The sequence below is a fragment of the Paroedura picta genome, chromosome 10 (assembly GCF_049243985.1).
Source record: "Paroedura picta isolate Pp20150507F chromosome 10, Ppicta_v3.0, whole genome shotgun sequence".
Lineage (NCBI taxonomy): Eukaryota > Metazoa > Chordata > Lepidosauria > Squamata > Gekkonidae > Paroedura > Paroedura picta.
In genome coordinates, this window is record NC_135378.1 from 29,421,971 (window position 1) to 29,446,019 (window position 24,049).

A 24,049-nucleotide genomic window follows, 5' to 3' on the forward strand; every position below is an offset into this window, starting at 1 on the left:
TCATCTACTACCAATGACAAGACGGTAGGTGTGGTAGGTGTGTAAAAAGAAATATGCAGTCCTCCTGACACTCCTTATACATGTTTCCATTTTGCACCAAATTGATGAAACAGAAGCTGGTTTCTCCCAAAGACCCATTATGCACGGGGGTTTTAGCGCACATTCGGGGTGGAATGGCGGCGACTAAAATCACGGATAACGCACGGAGCCGGCTGCAACCGGCCGCAGCTTCGGTGCATGCCGCCGAAAAAGCCGCGTCAGTGAAACGCGGAAGAAAGTGCAGCTTCCGGGTGAGCGGGGCGCAACCAGAAGCGGCGCCTGGATCGGCGCGTGCATAATCGGTTACTCTGGGTTTTGCCGCCGTCACGCCCCGCCCCGTGCATAACCGGTATGCATCGCGTCTTCCCCCTCCGCGTTTTCCATGTGACCCGAAATCGCCGTTTCGGCGGCCGTGCATAATGGGCCAAAGTGAAGCAAGATTGCCCCAAAAAGTCCTCCAGCATGGGAAATGCCATAGTAACTGGAGCAGCTGAATATAAAGTGCTCATGATTTTATTGGAGGGGGATGTATGGATTTGAGGACATCACATCGATTTCTAAAGACAGGAGGCTCCTCATCTTCAGGGTGAACAGATGGCAGCAGTGCCCAAGCCCCAACATTATGTGATTCACTGAGGCAGAGAAGACACATCATATGCTTGTTAGTCTGTATTGTTTTGGTGCCACACTTCCATGCACATTTGGAAAAAATCTTCTGAGCCATGTTAAAGATCACGGAATGACTCAGTAGCAAAGATAACAGAAGAAATTGAAGAGAATGTGAGAGGAGAACTTCTCCAAATGATGGCAAAAAGAGAACTGGGAGAAAACAGTGCCCCTCCCTCACAGTACATGACAGTTTAGTTGGAAAAAGTAATCTGGGAGGGAGGAATCCCTTTTCAGTCTATTGGAGGTAGAAAATTATTCTCCATGGGACTGCACAAAAGACCAAAGATGAACCCAAGATATGGCAAATTGTGTCCTGAAACTTGTTTTTAAAGTCTCAGCTTTTCAACTTCACCCTATTCTCCTCCTCAAATCATAATGTTGCTTGAATTTGTATGAAATAGATTCTTGCTAAGCACACCACAGCCAAAATAAAGTTCCTATAAACACCCTGTCTTTGGACTGTTTCGTAGACTCAGCTGGGGGGAACCTCTGTATTGGATTTCTATTCCACAGAATGAATTACAGCAATAATGTCAACCTAACCATAATTGCATTTCCTTAAGGGATGCATTGAAAGGAGCCTGTTTTTCTCCTTCAGCCATGTGGTGAATGAATGTTTATTTGTAACTTGTACAGATGAAATTCCATGAGAATGTTCCCTTCCATCACATTTTTGAAAGACATTCCTTCCTAGCAATCCAGGGTAGGCAAAATATTGTATCATTTGAAAAGGACTTTCCATAGAGACTCTGATTTAAAATACAGCTATCTACTCATGCCTTTTAGCCAACACATGCATTTCATCAGATGATGACTGCAGCAAAAGTCATAATCTGCATGTGTGAATGAGCTATCCACTGGATGTAGAGTAGCAATTCCAAACTAAATGGACAGGATCTTCATGAAGCCACAGCTCAATGGGAAGTTTTTAATAATAATACCCATGTCACCTTTGGTGACAACTTTGCTCATCTGCTGCAGGTGCTACCCTACAGATCTAAAGGTCAACAGCTTTGTGTTACATGGCTTCTCTGCAATCCCCCCCCCCCAACCTGTGGAATGGCCTGCCTGAAGAGGTCAGGAAGGCTTGCATTCTCCTGGAAATCTACAAACTATGTAAAACAGAATTGTTCAGGAGGGCACTTTTATACATGAAATAGTGCAGCATCACAACAGACAGGCCCAGGAAAATGAACTGTGTTCCTACTGATGTACTTTCACTTTATGCATTGTGTAATACTTATGCTTCATTCATGCAACCACTCTGTTTCAAATGTTCATAATTCCTCATCTTATTACATGGTTTATTAGATGTATCATTCTGTTCCAAGCATTGATTTACACTGTGTAATCTGCCTTGAGTTACAGTGAGAAAGCTGGATTAATAATAAGCCCTACACTACTACTACTACTACTACTACTACTACTACTACTACTACTCTGTACTCCTCCGCAAAACATGCCAATGTAGTGGTTTAAATTTCTGGCTCTTTCATCTATGAATTATTAAGCATATCCTTACTTTCACTGCAGTTTTCTTCATCGCTTCCATCCTTACAATCATGATCTCCATCACACCGGAATGCACTGGGAACACACTGCCCATTTTTACATTCCACAAGTCCCTGACTATGACATGCTGGAAATAGCAAGAAGATATTCTGATAAGGTTGCAGGGTAATCCATTTCCTAAACAGTCATTTAATTTGGATAAACATATAACAGAAACGATATTTTTATTAGTGTCACATAGGTCTCATGTTTATATAATTTGTTAGAACGATAATGAAAGTGTGGGAAATAAATGCATATTGCGAAAGGACTATGAGTGACCACCAAATCTAATATTAAAATTGGCTTTCCTAATGTAATTGTCTAAAGTTGCACAACACAAACCCCAACAGAGAAGGTAACGGTCTACATACTCGGGGACTTTCCAAATATGCAGAGAAAGATGAAACAACTTCTAACAGCACCCTAATAAGAACTAAATAAGCCTGGAATGCCAAGAGCAAAATGGGAAGAAGGGAAATTAGTCTGCTCAAGCCCCTGGGAACTTAAAGCCAAACTAAACATCATGTTTTCCATGAGTTCCCACTGGTGACTGGTAGCCATATTGCACCTGCTAATCCCTTGTGATAACTCCAGGTAAAAGCACCACTTTTACATGGAAGCATGGCATAGGAGAAGGAGGGGCTGAAGGTGGTATTATTTGCTGCAAACATTCCCAGAGTGATAAATAATGGAACCCTGGCCTTTTCAGCATCAGAAAAAGACACAAAGGAGCCCCTCCTCCCCCAGCATCAGAGTCTCAATCCAAGTCAGGACAGTGACTTGCCACGAGTGGCTCACCACTGTAGCACAGCTGCAAGTCCATGTGGAAAACTAGGACAAAACATAATGTGTAAGTTTGGTTCTTAGCAAATGATAGAGGCAAGGTAGTATTTCTGCAATTTCTATTATTCTTTGTAGGCCCCAGCTTGTGAACACTAGATCTGTCTGAATACTAAATTCCTAACCAGAGAATCTGCCAAAATACAAAACAAAGAATCCTTAAATCTCCTGTTTCTAGCAATACATTTCTTCATTGCATTTACCTTTACTGGCATCAAGACTCACAAAACTCAGGTTACTTACTACAGTTGACCTCGTCTGATTTGTCTGTGCAGTCATGGTCACCATCACACACCCAATCCATTGTTATGCATCTTCCATCTCCACACTGGTGTTGTGTCATTGGATTACATTCTTTTTCAGAATAAAATGGACCAAAGCAAGGAAAGGCATTAATTCAGCTGTGCAATATGCCATTAGATTGCCAACTACCTACCCAAGCAGAAGCTGCTGTTCTCTTGTGATGCTACGGTGAGAGACCACAATTCAATATTTTGCATCAGTGATAGCAACTGTGGCCCGGATTCAAAGAGCTATTTTTTAACTTTATTCTTTGAGCACAGACCCCATAAAATATCAAAGTGCTATTTTCTCAGTGCCAAAATACTCTACTTTTGAAACTTTTGGATGTTACAAAAGCAAATTTTTAAACACCCCTTAGTTTCAAAGATGTTAGTTAAAATGCCTGGAGGTCAGCTGTGTGAGCAACACAGATACAAAGGCATGCCTCGAATGCAAAAGCAGCCACATATTGCTTTGACTCATGGCCGTAATCAATGCCATGTTAAGCAGAGACCTTTCTAAGACCAGTCAACTGACTTCAATGGAGATAAAAAGATGTAACTTTCCGGTTCTTAGAGACTAGACTACACTATATGTATGCTCTCCCCCTCTCCCTCCCTCTTGCTCTCTCTGTTTTTCTCCCCCATCTGTCTCCCATTCTACACAGGGACCCAGGGCCCATTCTGCGTACATTGGTTAATGCACATCCAATGTGCTTGTGCAGAATCAGCCCAGGAAAATTTATTTCTAAAGTGGATTGGAAATGCATTATCTAACGTGTGCAGAATGGGCCCAGGGAAGAACAGTGATTCTGGCAACTTGATATTGAAAGGGTGAGCTGCAGCAGTTGTCCTTGTTGGGGAAGATGCTGAAAGAAAAGGCACAATGTGTCCTGAGAAACTTGTTTGGACTTCTCAAAGAACACCACAAGGAAACTGAGCTTCTCTTTGAAGTGGAACTCTTTTTTTTCTTATATACCAAACCAAAAGTAGTTTGATATGTTATGATTCCATCCATGATTTAGTATGAATTATCTCTGTTTTTTCTAGGATGTCTGGAGGCAGGGCATGGGATGAATGTACTCAAATCATGCCCTGGAGTGCATGCTATTTTGGTGGATGTCATTGGAGGGGGAAATATACTAGAATGCTCCTCAGCGAACACATAGGAGGAATGTATTTCCTTTAACTCAGAACTGTCAAAATATAACACAAGGTAATATAACACAAGGTTAGAAGTACTTCTGCAAAAAGGTTAATTGGCATGTGATTTAGGCTACCAACAAATGGAAGAAAATAGTATTTGTCATCCTAGCTCATTGCATGCTGGAGCTGATAGAGAGAAGTCTTGTTTCCCTTCTCCATTTCCCCCTTTTTTTTGTTTTTCAAAAACATTGTGTGTGACTTCGTACTGGGCAGAAGTGGTGAAAATATGTGTGTGCATATCTATGAGCACCAGCAGCCTGCAAGTGCAGAATTTACATTTATACAAGAGCAGTCATAATCCACGCAGCAATGCCAAGGAGCCAGTCTGTTTCTCTGGCATAGCAACAATGCTCATGTCCCACAATAGTTGTGAACAGTAACTCTGCACCAGAGATGTCTGCAAAAAAAGGGGGGGCATGCTTACACTGCTCACTCACTTTCAGCACTACTGCCCATGCCTAGCCACTGCCCAAGAATGAGAATATTAATATACAATCAGACCAGAATCTCGCTGTATACTCTGCATGTTTGTTTGACTTAATCAAGGTTCAGAAGATAAGCAGTGGAGTGGAGAAGCTCCTCTGGACTGACCAGGCAGGAAAAACAGAGTGACTACCAACAAACAGGCCAAGCAAAAGCTTGCCTTTGTCTGTACACATGTGTCTATGCATCGTTTAAGAAAAAGACATATGTGAGCTGAAGTTTCCATCTGGGTGTTGTGCATGTGCCTGTACAAATCTGGCAAGAGAAAACATTTGTGCATTTGCTCTATGCTTAATCCATTGACATGATAATGCATCTGACTATTCATTGTCATTATATTGGGAAGAAATACATCCACCCTATTAACATTTTTTAAATAATATTTTCATTTACCGCAGTTCTGTTCATCACTGAGATCTCCGCAGTCATCGTACCCGTCACAAACAAATGTGTAATTGAGGCATTTTCCTGTGTTGCAGCGAAACAATTCTTCACTGCAATCTGCAAAACATGTTACAAGTATTTTATTTAATTATTTAGTAACACCATATACATGGACTTAATGTGGATTAGGTTTCAGTTCCAGGACATATTTCAATGCTAGGACAGGAGTGAATGCTGTAAAGCAAAATATTAATACAATTGCAACTGTATTTCAAACTGAAGAAGAACAATGTCTCCATTTATAAACATATAAGCTATGTGCCTTCAAGAACTGCATACCAGGAAAGGAATCAACAGCTTGATTCCTGAGATGTAGTTTATTCTTAAAGAGTAGCCATGGAAGAGGGGTAAAGGGAATATACCTTAGAGACACTAATTAAAGGGGAAGTATCTCTTTTCCTTATTGAAACTACCACATTCAGGTTGCTTTTAGCTGCCATGGGGCATTTCCCCCCTCCAAGATTTAAAGCAGGTGAAGGAGGCAGTTTGATCAAGGAAATGGCAAAAGTGGAAAGAATTAAACCTTTACCTTCCCCAACACTCCAGCCACAAGCTATAACATGAAGAAGTAGCATATAGTTTGACCCTGTGGCATCTCAGCAGGTCAAGGAACCATAATCTCACAACCTGGGGGAGAAGCCTAGACGGAGCAGGAAGAACTGGAGAGCAACTTCTTGACAACCATGTCTATGCTGGTGGCCTGTTGGCCCTGAGCAGTCAGTATGCAAAGATGCAAAAGTTGTTGAGCCCAGTAGTGCACAGGTACAGCCATAATACCAAATTCTACCCCAGTTCTCCAGCAACTGTAGTTAGGCTCTGTGTACCATAGTTGTGGGTTAGGCATAGGATATAAATCCATTCCAGTGTACTGTCCAATACACCACATTAATGCTAACTATCACTGTTGTTTATGTAATGGTTCACCATGACCTGGATTTTCCAGACTGAACTATATTTAGTTCTGAAAGAACACAGAGAATGAAAGGATAGTAAATACCAAGCACATGAAATCCCAGACATTCTAAATTAAATGAAAATATGTGCACTCTCTAGATGCTTTCATATTGAGTAATGTAGCACCCAACTGAGTTTAAAATTCAATGCATTGTTTATCTGGAATCTGCACCAGCATGAGCTATCCTGGCAGTTCTCTATGTTTACCCATCCCTATGTTGTAACTCAAAGATTACTTAATGCTCTGCATTGGTCTTTCTTTCTTTCAGCTGTCATTTTCTCAGAACAACTTCTGTGGCTTATATCACACTTCATTTCACATCCATGTGAGATTATGGTTCCTTGACCTGTTGAGATGCCACAGGGCCAAACTATATGCTACTTCTTCATGATATAGCTTGTGACTGGAGTGTTGGGGAAGGTAAAGGTATCTGTGTGTGTGTGTATATACACATACATACATACATACATACATACATACATACATACATACATACATACATACATACATACATACATACATACAAGGTTATCAATGCTATGTTCTTGGATAGCAGGTATTATGTTTTTGAATCCATTAACTTATTTTCCCAGGAAAGATATCACTTCCATTGAATAAATATAAAAGAATACCTCTCTTTCTTCCTTCTGCCCTCAACATATTAATGCCAGGTTTCCTTCACATGAGCAGTGATCATCTGTTTAATATCCTTCTTCCACAAAAACCTTCTTACTGGGAATGATTAGACAACAGGACAACCTGGCCTCAATTATTTCTCAACCAGTGGTTGAGAATGAGCTTTGGCTATCTCATCTAGCAAACCTGGTCCACCTCCACAGGGAAGGAATGTTTGAATGGGTATCATCCTCATTTCATATAGTCCATTTTGCAGAGGGAGAAAACCCCCAAACTGACTTTATGATCTGAGAGTACATGCATTGAATTTTATGTGCATGAACTATCTGAACACCAGTGGGTAGATGCATAGTGGTACTGGAAGTGGGGCAGACATGCTGAGTGGAAAAATAGAGAAGGTACACTCTCAGCCTTGCTCCATTTATCAATGTAAATGGGGAACTGGTTTTAAAAGACTGTATTGGCTGATCAGGCCTTCCTATACTACTTGGGGGGGGGGGCTGGCATTTTCTTACTTTTCCTCTTCTATAGACACTTCTCACTATAATTTGTTTCTTGCGTTTGTGTTCTCTCTTGCTGTAAGCTCAGCCTTCTGACAACCTTAAAAGCTTGCATCCTCAATGGGATGCCAAAAGCCACAAAGAGGCAGAGGGAAAATGCGGAAGGGGTCTCCTGTGAGGAAGCTTGCAAATGCGTGGCTTCCAACCACGCATTTGCAAGCAGGAGGCGGCGTGAGTTTAAAACCTCCATGCAGAAATGGTGTGGCTTTAACCTATTTATCCTGCCTTATGTGACAACAGTAGGTTGGTGAGAGCCAGCTTGATGTAGTGGTTAGGGATGCAGACTTCTCATCTGGAGAGCTGGGTTTGATTCCCCGCTCCTCCTCTACATGCAGCCAGCTGGGTGACCTTGGGCCAGTCACAGAACTGATAAAGCTGTTCTGACTGAACAGCAATATCAGGGCTCTCTCAGCCTCACCCACCTCACAGGGTGTCTGTTGTGGGGAGAGGAAAGGGAAGGCGAATGTAAGCCACTTTTGAGACTACTTCAGGAAGAGAAAAGCAGCATGTAAGAAACAACTCTTCTTCTTCCTTTCTGCATTTAACCTGTTTATGCTGCCTTATGTGACAACAGTAGGTGCACTGTCCTCCTCAAAAAGATGGGAATAAAAGCCTTTGTTGCTTTTTGCTAAGAGGGGGGGTGGGGGGACTTGCTTCCTCCTCCAGAATCCCAAAGAAGCACAAGGACCTTTGCTAGCATGTGCTCATTCATTAAATTTTGAACATGTGATCCAGCCTCCAGGTCTTTCTCATCTATGGAAAGAAGAAAGAATGTGGTTGGATGCACCGTGCACTGGAGAGACTTCATGTTCTTTTCCAAAGCACTTATTTCATGAACAAATATTTATGTGACCAAATTTAGGGGTTAATCAGAAAGAATTTTGTAAACAGGTTGTTCTCCATCTGCTCTATAATACAGTGAGCAACTTGACCAAAGGCATATAAACAAAGAGGGCTATCTCATTTACAAAGGCAGCTTTTATGGGGAGACTACACGGATTTTAAAAATTTTAAAAACCTGTTAAAGAATCCCTTTGTCTTTCTAGAAATATTGGCTGCTGAACGACCAGTGAAAATGTGCTTTTTAAAACATAAATTTTAAAAGCTCCACAAGCACAGTTTGTGGTTAGACTGGTCAAAGGTAAACAGGCCCTATTGATTTTTCTGAAAGGGACGTCAGAAGCAGGCATACGTAAATCCTACGCAAAGCTGTTTCCATGTTACAATAGGTGACATTTGCTACTAAGACCATCTGAATAGCAGTAGTGTTGCTGTTATGTAACACGTTTAAGTGACATACTGCAATGTGCCTCATCACTCCAGTCGTCACAATCATTGTAGCCGTTGCACTGGAGTATCCCTGGGATGCAAATTCCACTCGAGCACAGGAAGCTCTCGTTCTCTTCACAAAGCACTGAAAAATAAAACACTTATTTTAGAAAGAATGCATTTACACTCGTTTTCATTTGTTTTAAATTCTTCACATTTATTAAAGCTGCTGCTAAGGGGCATTGATTAGCAACAGTCCAGCCGGGTGGATTTTTGGATCAGGTATTATTATTATTGATGAAATAGAATAAAAGAATAAAACCAGTATGAAAAAGCTACCATAACATCCCTTCAAGAGCTGTTTGCAGTTTATTTAGGACAGGCGGAACAGAAGAAAGAGGATAAATAGACAGACATTGTACGTTAAAATGACAACAGAAGGGAGTGGATAAGTGAATATTTCTGCCTCAATTCTGAGCTCAAGAACTCTGTTTAGGGGGAAGGCCAGTGAACAGGAGGCTACAAAGCTGAAGTTAATTAACAATTTGCCACTCTGTTTTGATTTGGAGATTTGGCTTGATACTTGCTAAAGATTATGGCCCACAGTAGGCTTAGGCAATGAGTTTTGAAACATTCTAGCTCAATGGATGCCCGACAGGACAATATTGCTGCCCTGTAGAAATAGTTTTGCCTCCAATGTTTCCCACAAAGATCAAATTCATTTGCTTCCAGGAGTTCCAATAATCTTAGAATTCTATGAACTGCCCAATCTACCTTAAGTTGTACTTAAGTGCTAGATTCCTAAATAATGAAAATCTTTAACCTGTTATCTTTTCTGGGAGATACCATTCATTCCAAGGAAACTTACTTGAAAAGACTATTGTGTTCATCTCTTATAGTTAATTATATCAACAATTTTTTTTGCAGGACGAGCCAAAAGAAGTTACCTATCTGGGTTAAATCTACTTGTGTCTGTAACAAAAGCATAACATCAGCATATAGTATATATGAAACTACAATAACTGAAAACAGCAATGAATCCTGCAGTTCTAAAATTACTTTCCCAGAACTAATCCCTACTGAATAAAATGTACTTCCAAATAGAGCAATCTTCAGTAGAGTTACACCCTTCTAAGACTTAGCAGGGCAAAACTCTGCTTAGGACTGGCCTATAATTCATTTATATAAAATATAAACAAGGAAGAGCCAAGGCATATAATTGTTTCACTTCTTTGTTTTCTAGAATAGTTAACAACCCCCCAAAAAGAATTCCAACCTGTCCAGTCTGAATGTGACCATTGTGTGAATCACTGTGGCCAAGTGATCTGTGGACAGGTAGGGTGCCAGTAGCCATGCCTGGCACAGATGGTAGAATGTTAAGTTGGCTACTCCTGTGACTATAGATAAGGAGAAGTTCAACATCACTCCCAAATTCCTTACCAATGACACAGTGCTAAGTTGCACTCCCTCTCCCACCCAGCCACAACACCTCCAACTTAGAGGGGCTGAGTTTCAGGCAACTGCTCTAACCATCCAGCTATGGCTTCCAAACATCTGGTGAATATATCTGGAGGGGAGTCCATCCATGAGGAGATAGAGCTGGGTGTCATCCGCATATTGGTGACAACCCAGCCCATAACTCCAAACCAGCTGTGCCAGAGAGTGCATACAGATGTTAAACAGAGTAGGAGAGACAACCACCCCCTACAGAACTCTATAAGGGAGATGGAAGGAGCATGAAAACTGCTCCCTTACTGCAACCCTCTTTGTCTGGTTCTGGAGAAAGAAGCACAACCACTGAAGGGCTGTCCCCCATATCCTGGAGTGATTTTGTGTGAATAGTAAGGCTTAAAAACGAGGAGCACAAATGCCTAGCTGATCATGAGAGGGTTGCTTCATCATACGCACAACGTTTCCCCCATTAAAACCCAAATGTCAGAAAACACAAACAGGGATGTGTCTTGGCTGCCCAATCCCAAAACAGACTAGGGGGGGGGGGTGCTTTATTGTTGTGGCATTTCTCCATAATTTTAAATGCTGCATTCAAACAAATGCAAAGCTTTATGTGGAACTTACTTTTTTGCAGCAATACGTGTAAAGATTTATAGACAATATGTCATGAATTCAATGGATTGAGAAGACTGTAACTGTTTAGGCTTGCACTGCCAAATAATTGTGTATGATATGCCATGGACATGTCTGTCCACTCATCTATTTCGACACTGGGGTACCATAGTTTTGTCACTGTCTGCAGCATCATTTGCATTAGTTCTAAACCTTGCAGATTGCCCTATGAACCAAATCAAAGTACTATGAACCAAACCAAATTTGATCAGGTTTAAAGGGTAAAGCCTATGGAAACACATGATACATGCTCAGAATCACTGTGTGGAGACCCTGTTGATCTGAGGATTTACTGCATTGCATGGGAAGAGAAACCCATGTGGAAGCATCCTCCAGCCAGCCATGCAGTTCTGAACTCTAGAGGACTTGGGTTTCTTGGGAAAAGCCATGGTGATTTTTGTTGATCACTCCTGCAGCCCATTGAGACCTCTCCCACCCTGAAATATGGTTTCTTAGGGAAGTCAGGGACAGCACAAGGGACAAACTAGAGTTTTTCAGTGGAAGTGGGAATCAGTAGAAATCGTAGTCCTCTCTTCTAAAAACCTTAAGTGCCCTTAAGCCATTGAACTATGTAGATGGTCTCTGTTGTGGGAAGAATCTAAAATAATTTAATAACCAAGGAGGTTGACAGATACCCTTCTGGGTTTTTCATCTTCAGAAATCAAGTTACTTGGCATTTTTTCTGGCTTTCTCATTAATTATCTTTATTTTGTTTACAACAGATTTAAACATTGTTCCCAGATTTGATTACTCAAAAGAAGACAAGATATGAGGGGGATGGAGGGAGGACTAAAAGAAAAATTCCGCTGAAGTTTTTCCTTGCTAGGGAGGTTCATTTCTAACCCACAGGAATGCCATTTAAATATTGTTTTTCCAGTATGTCGACAAGGTGAGGCGTAGGTTAAAGGGCTCAAGCAGCAGGAAGAAGTGATAAAACCTCTCTCCCTTGCATGGTCACTGCAACTCATCTGAGAAACCTGTGGAAAGATTTCTTTCAAACCATAGAAGCTTTCTCAGTTCCTTCTGTTTCCATAAAAATAGCCTTTTAAAACAGCCTTTTCAGATGTTTTAAAACAAACTTCATTTATTTATTATGCTTAGACTACAGACTGAAAGCAAACAGGCAAAAATTAAATCAGAGATTTCTCCAGGGCCTATATTAAAATTGAATCAAATGCCCTGTGAAATAGAAGTTTTCACCTCTCTTTAACACGCCAGCAAAGAGATGTCCAGACAAATAGTTTTGGAGAGGATTTTCGTAACCATGGCTTTCCCACCAAAAGGTCAATAAGCAGCTGAAGGTACAAGAGAATAGCTCCCTTGAAAGATTTTCATGCAAGAAATGGGCCATGCAAAAGAAAATATTCCATTCAGGTATACAGGGCCAAAGTTGTGTAGTTGTATGATGACTAAAACTGTGCCTGGAAACAAATATGCGAACAATGTAGGTGGTCTAAGACTGTACCAATTAACAGAACAGCAGTGGAGAAGATACTCTCTTTCCAGGGGCAAAAAGAGAACTAAGGGAGTAGAGCCCCTCTTCCTGATCCTGTGATGGTTTTGGTGAGAAGGCACCAGAGGGAGAAAGGGCACTCCTAAGTGTAAACTGCACGGAGCTTTTATTCCAACCCCAGATCGATTCAGTCCCTGCCCTCTACACAGAATGCGATTTCCGTTTGGATTTGGGGCGATTTTAATTTTCCTTCTGCAGCAAGAAGGATTGTTCCGGAGTGACCCTACCTTTATTGTGCGATATCTCAGACTGCTTTTAATCCTGAATATATTCAGAAAATTGCCTTGTTTTGAATCAGGGCTCTCCTCCGTGGTAGAGGACCCGTGATTGGCTGCAGGTGGTCATGTGACAAGCCTGCCTTAAAGGAGAAGCCCCTAAGTTCTCTCAACTTCTGTCAGCCTTGGATTTCTTTTTTGTGCCTTCTTCGTTCCCCCCCCCCTTCAAGAAAAGAAAGGATTTTTTCCTCCCTCCTCTAACTTCTTTGATCCTGTCCCCCCCTTCAGGAAAACAAAGAAAGAGTCTCCATTTGCCTCCCCCCCCTCTTCTGAGTCTCCCTAACCACGTGCAGAAGACTTTCCTGTTTCAATGGGGAGGGGAGGAAGAGGAAGACCCGAGTTCAAAGTGATCTGAATTCAATAGGATTGACAATGGAATAAAAGAAGTAAGTGCAGACTCTGCCCTAGTCTATTAGAAAGCTTTGGAAATCTTTTCTGCCTCCACACCCACTACCCCAATGTGGAACTGCACAGAAGCCATGATGATGAAAAAACATAATCCTGGGAATTCAACTACATATGCATCATTTCTTCAGCATTTTCTATTTATAATGAAATGTGCATTTTGAAGCCGCACATTTCAGCATACTGTGAAGGAGAGGGGTTGTTTATTCCTTCCTCTTCCAGATATTTTCTGTACTTCCACCCAGCTATTTCTTGCTCCTCACAAGACAAGGTGATCTTCAGTTTGAAAAAGGAAACATCAAATAAAAGATGGAGTTTTTCAGATTGCAGTCTCCTTTCATATTTTCATGCATGTTGTGCCACTTCTGATGAGTGCACTATTGGTAGAATAATTTACTTGGCTCCTGACATTTTTTAAGGGAAAACATTAAAACGGTGTAACAAAAAAAAGGAGGATTTTATTCTCTGGGAAGAAAGATGCAAAGGATCAAAAGAATCTGGTGGATCTTACATGAGGACCCCAGATTACTCAGACTGCAGAGGAAGAAGCAGAGAGACGTGATCAGACCTGTACACATGAACATACAGAAAGAGAGAGAAGAAGGCACCCCCAGTGTGAAAGATTACTTGTGATAATCCAAGCACCTTCCATTGTTGGAATATTTCTCCGTGGGATGAAATGTTGCAAATTAAGAACCAACAGCACCCAAACAGGAAGTTGTGCCAGTCGTCACCAGCACAAAAAAAAAAAAAAACTTTGTTCAGATTACAAGCAGAGGCTTTGTTGAGAATACATTTCATTTTTTAAAGGAAAAAAGCCCAGATAAACTAGTTTTATTAGGCACAGGGAGACAATGACCCATTATGCACGGGGGTTTTAGCGCACATTCGGGGTGGAATGGCGGCGACTAAAATCACCGACAACGCACGGTGCCGGCTGCAACCGGCCGCAGCTTTGGTGCATGTCGCCGAAAAAACCGCATTAGTGAAACGCGGAAGAAAGCGCAGCTTCCGGGTGACCGGGGCGCAACCAGAAGCGGCGCCCGGATCGCCGCGTGCATAATCGGTTACTCTGGGTTTTGCCGCCGTCGCGCTCCACCCCATACATAACCGGTATGCGTCGCGTCTTCCCCCTCCGCGTTTTCCATGTGACCCAAAATCGCCATTTCGGCGGCCGTGCATAATGGCCCAATGACAGGGGAGATATGAGACAGTGGTGGGATGTTTACAAAGTTGTCTGAAAATTTTAAAATTATATACTAACATCTGGTAATGCAAGTGGATTTTTAAGGCACTGTGAAAGATGTAGTAATCAGTAGTTTGTCATACACAGAATCTATACATACTGTATCAGAATTTTACTCCAACTAAGAACATTCTCACCAAAAGACTTACAGTGCTTTCCTCTTTCCCGTTGTGGTAAGAAGCAGACCCTGGTGGCGTTGTCATTCCCAGTTTTGTTTTGGAACTGTGAGCATGCTAGAAACTCTGGCCATGAAGAATTCACCATCCCAAGAACTGGTTCACATCCTTTCTTTGCAGCCTCACAAAACGATCTACAAGGCAGGATTCCATAACTGGAAAGAGTAAAAAGACATCCCAAGGATTACCGTCCTGCCAAACATTAAAAAATATATATCTTTTCTACACATGCTTTGATAAAGGGCAAAAAGTGGGGCAGGGGAAGTTCTTTTTAAATGAAGCAAAACCCTGATTTTATAGGACTCAGACTTCAGGTTTTGTTGCCTATACTGGTCTTGGTTGACTAGTGGCTGTGCATAACCCTCCCTCCCGCAAACACATCTCATTGAATTATCTTACCTAACCACCCACAACCACAAGAGACAATCTATTTCATCTACTGCACACAGGCAAAGTGGTTTGCAAGACAAGGACGAAATGAAAGTGAAGTATTATATCTACTGTGCAGCCACCAAACTGAACAAGACAGTGCCAAGGCAAAAGCATTTGAGGCTAGGCTCAAGGCTGTCAAACTCATTTGCCATAAGGTTTTCAGCATCCCTAGTTGTGGGATGATGATCAAATAGCACCGTCAAATGTTCCAGATGCAGTGAGATTATAGATTTGCTCCGTATTCTAAAAATTGTGGAGCCAATGGATTTGATCCTCACCCAGCATAATGGAAAGCAGATACTAATGGACAGACTTGTGTCTCAAAAGCTAAAATCATTACCAGGTGAATTAATGTACCCTATCCTGTTATGAATGAACAGTTTTCTGTTAGGGAAAAAAACTGTTTCCAAAATAGAATTGAAGATACTGAAAAAAATGATCACCTGCTGTGGTATATTGGCATTATTGCTTTAAGAATAACTCCCAGAGGTTCAGCTAGAGTTATTTAGGTCAGGTCAGTTAGTTGTCTGTTGTTGGTTATGTCCTCCCTCCCTTCCAACCTGTTCCCTTGAGTTCTTATTTCTAGTAGGTTCTCCCCTGGAATTGCACATTGACAAGCACAAAAATATTCCAAGTTCTCTCATGTTCCAAAAATATATTCTAACACAAAAAGGAAAGGGGTTCTTGAATAACTTGTTTACAAGAGGTGTGAATGGCTCAGATGACAGGACCAACTGGCAAGGATGTGCAAAAGATAGTGGATTTGGAGTTAGTTATTTAAAAGCCAAAGGAAATCTTTCTGAATTTCAGGCAGATTTGTTCTACAGGCAATTTTCACTTGGTGAGGGGGAAAAGGCAGGAGTGAATTAGCATAAGCGAGTTTTCACCTCCTGTCTTGGATCTTCAAGCTACAAATTGGAAGAATGGGGGGGTGTCTAGTTTTTATAAAAAAAATATAGCACATGGGCAAGGAGACTTACTGTCCCCCTCTGTGCCACAGCTCACTTCACTTCAATTATTTCAGTATTTTTCTTGCAACTCAGCTGCCTTCTTGTACAGCAGCCTAACCAGAGAAAATATGTTCCAAGAATCAGAAGAAGATGCTGGATGAAAGAGGCCTTAGTTTCCCGAATTCATGCATTCTGGTTTTGTTTAAAAGTAGACTACTTTCTTTAAAAGTTAGTGGGAGGAGTTGTTTGCCCTTCCTCCCTACCTAGGATAATTGCAGCTAAAAGGGGGGGGGGCTCCATTTTAGTGTAGTTGTTAAAAGTGGCAGCTTCTAATCTGGTGAGCCAGGTTTGATTCCCTGCTCCTCTACATGCAGCCAGTTGGATGAACTTGGGCTAGTCACAGTCCTTATAGTGCTGTTCTCACAGAGCAGTCCTGTCAGGGCTCTCTCAGCTCCACCTACCTCACAGGTTGTTTGTTGTGGAAAGAGGAAAGGAAGGCAATTGTAAGCTGCTTTGAAACTCCTTTGAGTAGTGAAAAGTAGGGTATAAAAACCAAGACGGTTTCTGCACAAGGAATTTACCCTTGGACAGCCTCTAGTTGCTGGCTGGTTTCAGTGCTGCTTCCACATGATGTTGTCAACAAACCAAGGCTGTGCAGGGACTGGCACGAGTTTTGGCCAGATTTGCCTCGCAATGAAGGCAATCGCTAAAACTGGATTTGCCACTAATTGTGCTTCAAATCGAAGAGCAACCAGGGGCAAACCTGTGTGGAGAGAGAAACACACCGTAGTCTCACTAGCGTTCTCCCATCCTTGCACCCACTCTCCCCTCCATTTTGTGCTTGCGAGATTTTTTAAAAAATGGCATGGTCCATGTTGCTGCGGGACCGCAAAGCTACATTCTCCAAGTAAAATCAAATGTTCTGTTCATTGTTCTTGTCTGTTTGGGGATCTGGCAACCAAGACACATCTTTGTTTTTGCTTTCTGATGTTTGGGTTTTAATGGGGAATGGTTGTGTGTGTGATGAAACAGCCCTCTCTTGATCAGCTAGGCATTTGTGCTCCTCATTTTCAAGCCTACTGTTCACACAAAATCACTCATTGGGGTCCAGTTACCATGGCCAGCTCTCTACCCGAATATAAATAGAGACCAAAACACCACGAATCCCAAAGGGGGTGCTTTACTGTTGTGGTATTTCTCCATAGCAATGCTGAAATGATATATTTTTAAAAAATTTGCTCCTTATTGTGACATTACCACATAGCAATGTAGAAGTGCTTTTAAAAAAATTGGGGGAGATCAGGGGGAAAGAAGTTTGAGTCCCTAAAACAACTGCTGTGCTGTGATTGGCCGCTTGTGATGATTGACAAGCTGGGGGGGGGGGAAGAAGTTCACTTTGTTTTCCCTTGCTGCCTCATCAGGAAGAAAAAAGCCACGACGAGGCGATGGGGACACGTGGGAGGTGTCTCCTGTCAGGAAGCTTGCAAACACACAGCTTTCAACCGCGCGTTTACAAGCAGGAGGCAGTGCAAGTTTAACGCTTCTGTGCGGAAATGGCCCAACTCTTCTTTTTGTGGTGAATCAGAATTAGGATACTGAGATTCCTGCTCTCAGGCTTGTACCTCAGAGATGGTTGTACTCAAAACAACAGCCATTTATTAACATGGCAATAGAGGGATGAGAGCAACTGCTTTCAGAATAAGGGAGCTCATATAGCTTTTGGCTACTAAACAGAACTAAGCACAACTCTACCCTGTGAAAGTAAAGCAACTCACACAAACATCAGGACAGATGTAGATGTTCCATTATAATGTATATAATAAATACAAGTGGATGCAGGGAGAGGTGCAGTGAATTAGACCTTTTATTAAGAGATATAGAGAAATCTCAGATCCTGAATCAGAGTAGTCTCTTGGACCGTTTAAGCACTGGAGGTTTCATGCTGGGCTGCAAGCTGCAGTTTTAGTCGTGGCAGGTTACCCAACTTCTTCTTGCATATGGGGGAGCATTTGGCCCAGTGTGCCTCATCCGCCTCCAATTTGTGCTCCTGCATGGGACCTGGGACAGTGAAGTTCCCAGTACATAAACGGTCTTGGAGAGGATCTGAATTTTCATTGTCACTGATCTTTTGAATCTCATCTGATTTATCAATTTATCTATTAAAGCATTTATACCCCACCTTTCTTCTTAATTCAAGGTGGGTTTCAATAATAATCTGATGATCTGGTGTGCATGTGTTTACTCTTGGAGGGGTAAAGCCTTAATCTTTTTACTGTAGCCACATATTACATAAGTACATTAAATCAGGCTATATAACAACAAAACGGAATAAATATCCGCCCAGTGAGCTGCCTATTGCCAGGAAATCAGTCTGGACACCTGCTTCCACTTCTCCCATTTTAGAGCCCTCCCCACTTGCCAGCTTGTACAAGTGAACTGTTTCCCTCTTTGCCCACAGAGTATTGCTGTGGGGTTGTCTGGCACTGTGGGTAGAGCTGCCAGATTCCAGGTTGGGAAACTCCTGGAGATTTGCGGATGGTGTCTGGGGAGGACAGGGACCTCTGTGGGGCACAATTCCAACAAGTTCACTCTCCATGTAATCCATTTTCACTGCAGTCTGGAGATGAGCTGTAATCCTAGGGAATCCCCAGGTCCCATCTGAAGGTTGGTGACCCCAGAAGGGGCCAGCTGCAGTGCATAGCCTAGGCTGAGCACACCAGGTAATGGAACTGGGACTCATGGCTGTGGATATTCATAAAGCCCTTTACAAGCCAGTGAAAGAGTACACTTATTGTTAGGAAACAGAAATACTGCACACTAAAATGCCAATTAGAATGATCCTAGTTGATTGATACTACTGTGCACATTAGCACTACTGCTAATGGAAAGAAATTTGTAGAGACAAATTGGACATTGAAAATATTGTATGGATTTTGCAAACAATAAAATGCTAATATTAAAATAATGGGAATAAACAGATCACTGGAGGACTAGGAGCACTTCGTTATCCTTGAATGGTCTGTCTTCAATCTTGGACTGAAAATATTTTAAAAGAACAAATTAAATGGACAATTACACTTTTTTTCCCCACACAAAATTGATACTTCTTTGGCTTTATTTGTTTTCCTTTACTTGTTATTGCAGTAGTGCTGCTTCCATACCTCACAGACCTACAATAACGCTGTGGAGCAAAATAAAAGCACCATAAAATTAGATGTGCCCTCATTCATTCATAGGTGGAGCAGAGATGAATTTTCAACTCCATGGTTCATGCTCAGTTACAAAGCCGACAATCCTATGCACACTTACTCAAAAGTAAGTCCTATGGAACTCAATGGGGTTTACTTCTGCAGAGGCAAAAGCTTCATAATGTTGTAGAAAGCATTTCTGTCACGTGGATTTCAGTGAATACAAATTCTAATCTAGACAATCCTGTGGCGATGAGTTACTCCAAACTGAAAACGATACACTTAAACTGGTTAGAGACCTACTACCTGTACTGAATACCAAAAAAATAAGCAATCTATGAGTATCCTCTATTAGTTAAACTTACTCTTGCACATAAATATAATTTGTTAATTTGTTCTTTTTTCAGGTTTTGGAGAAGAAATATGCCTGGGGGGTTCTTTTGTAGCTTTGTGTTGGCAGACTTTAAATATGCAAAGAGGGGCGGGACACCAACTGCTTAAAGCATTCATAGCTTTATTAAGAAGTGAAGCAACTATGTAAGGAGAAAAGAGAGTCCTAACAGTCTAACAGTTCCTCATCTGAAGAAAGTGCACTCAAAGGAGTAGGGAGTCTCCAACTTAGCTAATAAGGATACTGGAGAAGATCCCCCATCCCTATGAAATCTGGACTCCCCCTGGGGCCAACCATCACCCCTGGATTTACAGCTGCTTAGTTGCAATTGGGAATGGATGAGCCGAGGAATGCGGGCCTAATAAGAGTAATATTGTGGCCACCTTGTTGTTTACTGTTGTTATATTCTTATTATTTGTATCTAGTATGTTATACTGTCAGCAAAAAGGCATAGATTACCATTTTATGGGGTTAATGCTCTTATTATTATGCTGTAAACCTCCACAAGCCGGCTGGTCTGGAAGTGGTGGTATAAAAAATCCAACAAATAAATAAACAAACAAACAAATAAATGAATAAATGAATACCGGGAAGTTCCTAATCTAAATAGCTAACTACACATCTCCCTGATGCCCCCTGTAGGATATTCTTCATATATGTTGGTGAATCATGCATGCTACAGATCTTGCATATTCCAACCCTTTATATGTTTTTGTTTACTCTCACACAAATACTTTTTATTTAACTGAGTTTATGTTTCAGCACTCACAAGTACATACTAATATAGCTTGATCTTCTGAAGGAGGAAATGTCAATAAATTAGTTCAACTATTGTAAATGGAACGTTCATTATTCTTATAGTGGAGGCATTTCCACACCCTTTAAATTCAGCATAATGCCAGTCGTGCAAGCTGAGTATTCCAGCCCCTGCATATATCCAGCTGACAGTTCACTACATCCTCCATTTTAAAGGGCTTCTTTGGAAATCCCATTAAGTGGATTCACTAACCTAAAAAGCGCTAGCTACCCGACAGCAAGCAGCAGGTAAGCAGCAGAAGAAAGGTATGGAGGCTCAAACTTGCTAAAGTTGCCTGCTGGTTGTAATTGCAACATCTGGAGCCATTGTGTAATCATTATGCTTGACCACTAAAGAAGTCCATTTGGCTAAAATACATATGGTCAGGATCACATTAGGTTGTTTTTTGACACAGTTGTATGATTTTATTCTATCTTGACCCTAGTATATTGGACCTAAAAGTATTTTAATTCAATTGTAATAAATACATGCATATTTGATAACACATTTGTTATATATTAAAACATAGCATAACTGATCCCTTATATTTGGAATTCTTTAACCGTTTGGTTCTTAATTCAATTTTGAGTTAAAGTTTCCCCCCCGTTTTTTGTTCATTTGTGGTTAACAATTATGCACCATTTATACAACACACAGGATGCACTCCAGCATGAGAATAATTATAGAAGTGATCTTTCAGTTTGGAAATATATAACTCCTATGAGCATGTCACCAATTTGACTTTTTCTGTTATTAAATCTGTTAACTCCCATAACAAATATATGTAAGAAGTAGAAATATTGTTTGCATAGGGGTAACATCCCTGACACGTTACACTACATAAACTTGGAATGTCCTAAATTCACACTACATCACTGCCCTTTAGCTGAATGGTTGAAGAAACTGAGATCTAGCTGTGTTGATGAGAAACAGTGGATTAAAACTATACTAAGTGTGAAGGATTCAACAATCATTGTAAAAGTAGCTAAGTCCTTTATGGCAATCTTAAATGAAAATCTTTCCACTATGGATTCTGTAACTTCAATTCTTAAGTTTTACTTTTATGCTTTGCTGTTTTATGCCAATAAAGGTACTCTGATTCTGACTATGGCAGAAATAAATGGAAGGAAATGTGTAAGTTTTATACATTTGTTTGTTTGTTTGTTTGTTTGTTTGTTTGTTTGTTTTAGTACCTTTATTGGCAGGGGGACCACATCGCTCCTATTTCCTCTTTCTCTTCCCTGGCAGTCCATCTTTTCCTGTTTTCTTCTCCCCTTGCCCACCAGCAAGTTACTTTTATCTACCCCACTGCCTGCAGCTTACCCCACCCGAGCAGCTTCTCCCCAAGACAAATTTGGCCAAGTTCTGATGGCCTCACTGAACTGAGCCTAGTTGTACAGTGAGGAACTTGCTGTTAAACAATATCTAGCAGTTAGGTCTGTGTGTGTCATGCAAGCCATGCAATAGCTAGTAGCCCAGGTTTTGCTGGTGGGCCTGGCCCCAATGAATCTTTCTTCAAATATCAAAAAACCCTTGAAAAAGGTGTTGTCCTGTGCCCATTTTTTACTGACAGGAGCAAAGTCTGATGGGCTGGAAATACCGTTGTGGTTACCTACAAACCTCAACAATTTCTCAAAGGTACAGGTACTGCTTCTGTTGTTTTAGGTGGTTTTGACCACCCTGTGTTTATTTGTTTTTTAGATTTCAGACTTTCATGTTTATTTGGAGCTTTTCTGAAATTTATAAAAAGATCCACCTTGCTTGTTGTTCATGGCTCTAGTCTCTGGATTTAAGTATCCACTTGTTCATGTTGAGAATTAAATATATTTATTATGACTATACTGTGAAGGATGCCTTAAATATGCTAATAATGTGAAATTCATATTTCACATGTTAAATGTAAACAGAATCTGTTTTTAAGCCTGCACAAATAATTTCATGGAGTACTTGATTTAATTTCTAAAATTAAAAATTATTTGTTCATATTAAACATTATTAACCCTAATTTATTCCACATTGTTGAAGGCCTAACTGACGAACTGCCACCAACAATCACTGTCTGCTTGTCAACAACATTTCTTCAAGAAGGTTTACTGAATGTTCTCTAGCTTTAGTCTCATCAGGAATGAAGTTAACTGAAAAGCCAGATGTGGAGAAGTAAGCAAGATTGACTTTTATCTTACCACTTAGAAAAAATTAAGGCCTTCTTCTAGCCTAAGGAGAATTTCTCCCATGGAAATGGCTCTTCAACAAAACTGAAAAGTTATCCATAGCAGGGGAATGATAGCAGATTTCTACAAAAGTGACTGGATGCTTCTGAAGTTAGCTTCATCCCAATATGTAGTTGGATATCACAAGGGAAGAAAAAGTTAAACTTTCAGTTATTCAGGATATGGCTGATTTTCTCAGTTGGAAACAAGTTGACTAGCAGGTGGCGACTATCCCAGAAACGACGCAGACCCGAACTTGGCAACAAAATTGGCCGCAGCCGTTTATTAACCAGAACCCCTCCCAGCCGGAGGGTTGGCCCGTATGCCAGGTAAGGGAGCCCACCTTGTCAACCGGCCGGCTGACCACCATGCCCGCGGCGTTCCAGCTCCTCGCCTCACTCCCAGCCGGGAGGATGGGATGCCTTCCGCCGCGGGATCCCTGGGAAGCGACCACAGGGGGCCCCACGGGCGTCCGCCTCCAAGGGGCCCCCTCCCCTCGCTTGGCCCCGGGCCCCTGGCCTCCCAGCCGGGTAGGCCGCGCCCGGTTGTGGCCGGTCTCCTTAAGAAGACCCCCTACTCCAGGGAGTCCCGTACGCAGACGGGCTCCCTGCCAACGGGCTCCCTGCCTTGCATAACCCTACGACTGCGACAAAACGATAAGAAACAGGGCGGGAAGGGAGGGTAACTGTCCGTGCGCGAGGTAGTCGGGGAAGAGGGCGGGCTGCGTGCGCGAGGCCTTTTAAGGCCGGCAGCCCCGCCTCTCTCCAAGCGCGCCACGGCGCGGCTGCTGACGCAGCTGGGTCCGCGCCGATCCGGGGCGCCCACCGCCGCGTCAACGGCGGCCGCGCTAATTCGCGGCCGCTATTTGACTAGCAGGTGGCGACTATCCCAGAAACGACGCAGACCCGAACTTGGCAACAAAATTGGCCGCAGCCGTTTATTAACCAGAACCCCTCCCAGCCGGAGGGTTGGCCCGTATGCCAGGTAAGGGAGCCCACCTTGTCAACCGGCCGGCTGACCACCATGCCCGCGGCGTTCCAGCTCCTCGCCTCACTCCCAGCCGGGAGGATGGGATGCCTTCCGCCGCGGGATCCCTGGGAAGCGACCACAGGGGGCCCCACGGGCGTCCGCCTCCAAGGGGCCCCCTCCCCTCGCTTGGCCCCGGGCCCCTGGCCTCCCAGCCGGGTAGGCCGCGCCCGGTTGTGGCCGGTCTCCTTAAGAAGACCCCCTACTCCAGGGAGTCCCGTACGCAGACGGGCTCCCTGCCAACGGGCTCCCTGCCTTGCATAACCCGCCACTGGACAGGTACCTTAGGTCCCTGTTCCCGCCAACCCTCCACCAAAACTGTGCGCAAAACGTCCCGTACGTCGGAAAGCCAGAGGTCGCACCCTCGCTCAGAAAGGTGAA

The 24,049-nt window shown here is 42.3% G+C and overlaps 1 protein-coding gene across 6 annotated transcripts in view; it reads right to left on the reverse strand.

Annotated features, from left to right (window-relative positions):
- The window catches only part of CORIN (corin, serine peptidase), a 111,459-nt gene that overhangs the window by 43,906 nt on the left and 43,504 nt on the right, over positions 1-24,049 (reverse strand). For all 6 annotated transcript variants that reach the window (XM_077301903.1, XM_077301900.1, XM_077301901.1 and 3 more), the window contains exons 5-9: positions 14,649-14,830; positions 8,968-9,081; positions 5,466-5,573; positions 3,346-3,456; positions 2,231-2,347 (exon numbers count right to left, since the gene is read on the reverse strand). In XM_077301903.1, the coding sequence (XP_077158018.1) occupies positions 2,231-2,347; positions 3,346-3,456; positions 5,466-5,573; positions 8,968-9,081; positions 14,649-14,830 (632 nt within the window). The remainder of the gene's footprint in view (positions 1-2,230; positions 2,348-3,345; positions 3,457-5,465; positions 5,574-8,967; positions 9,082-14,648; positions 14,831-24,049) is intronic.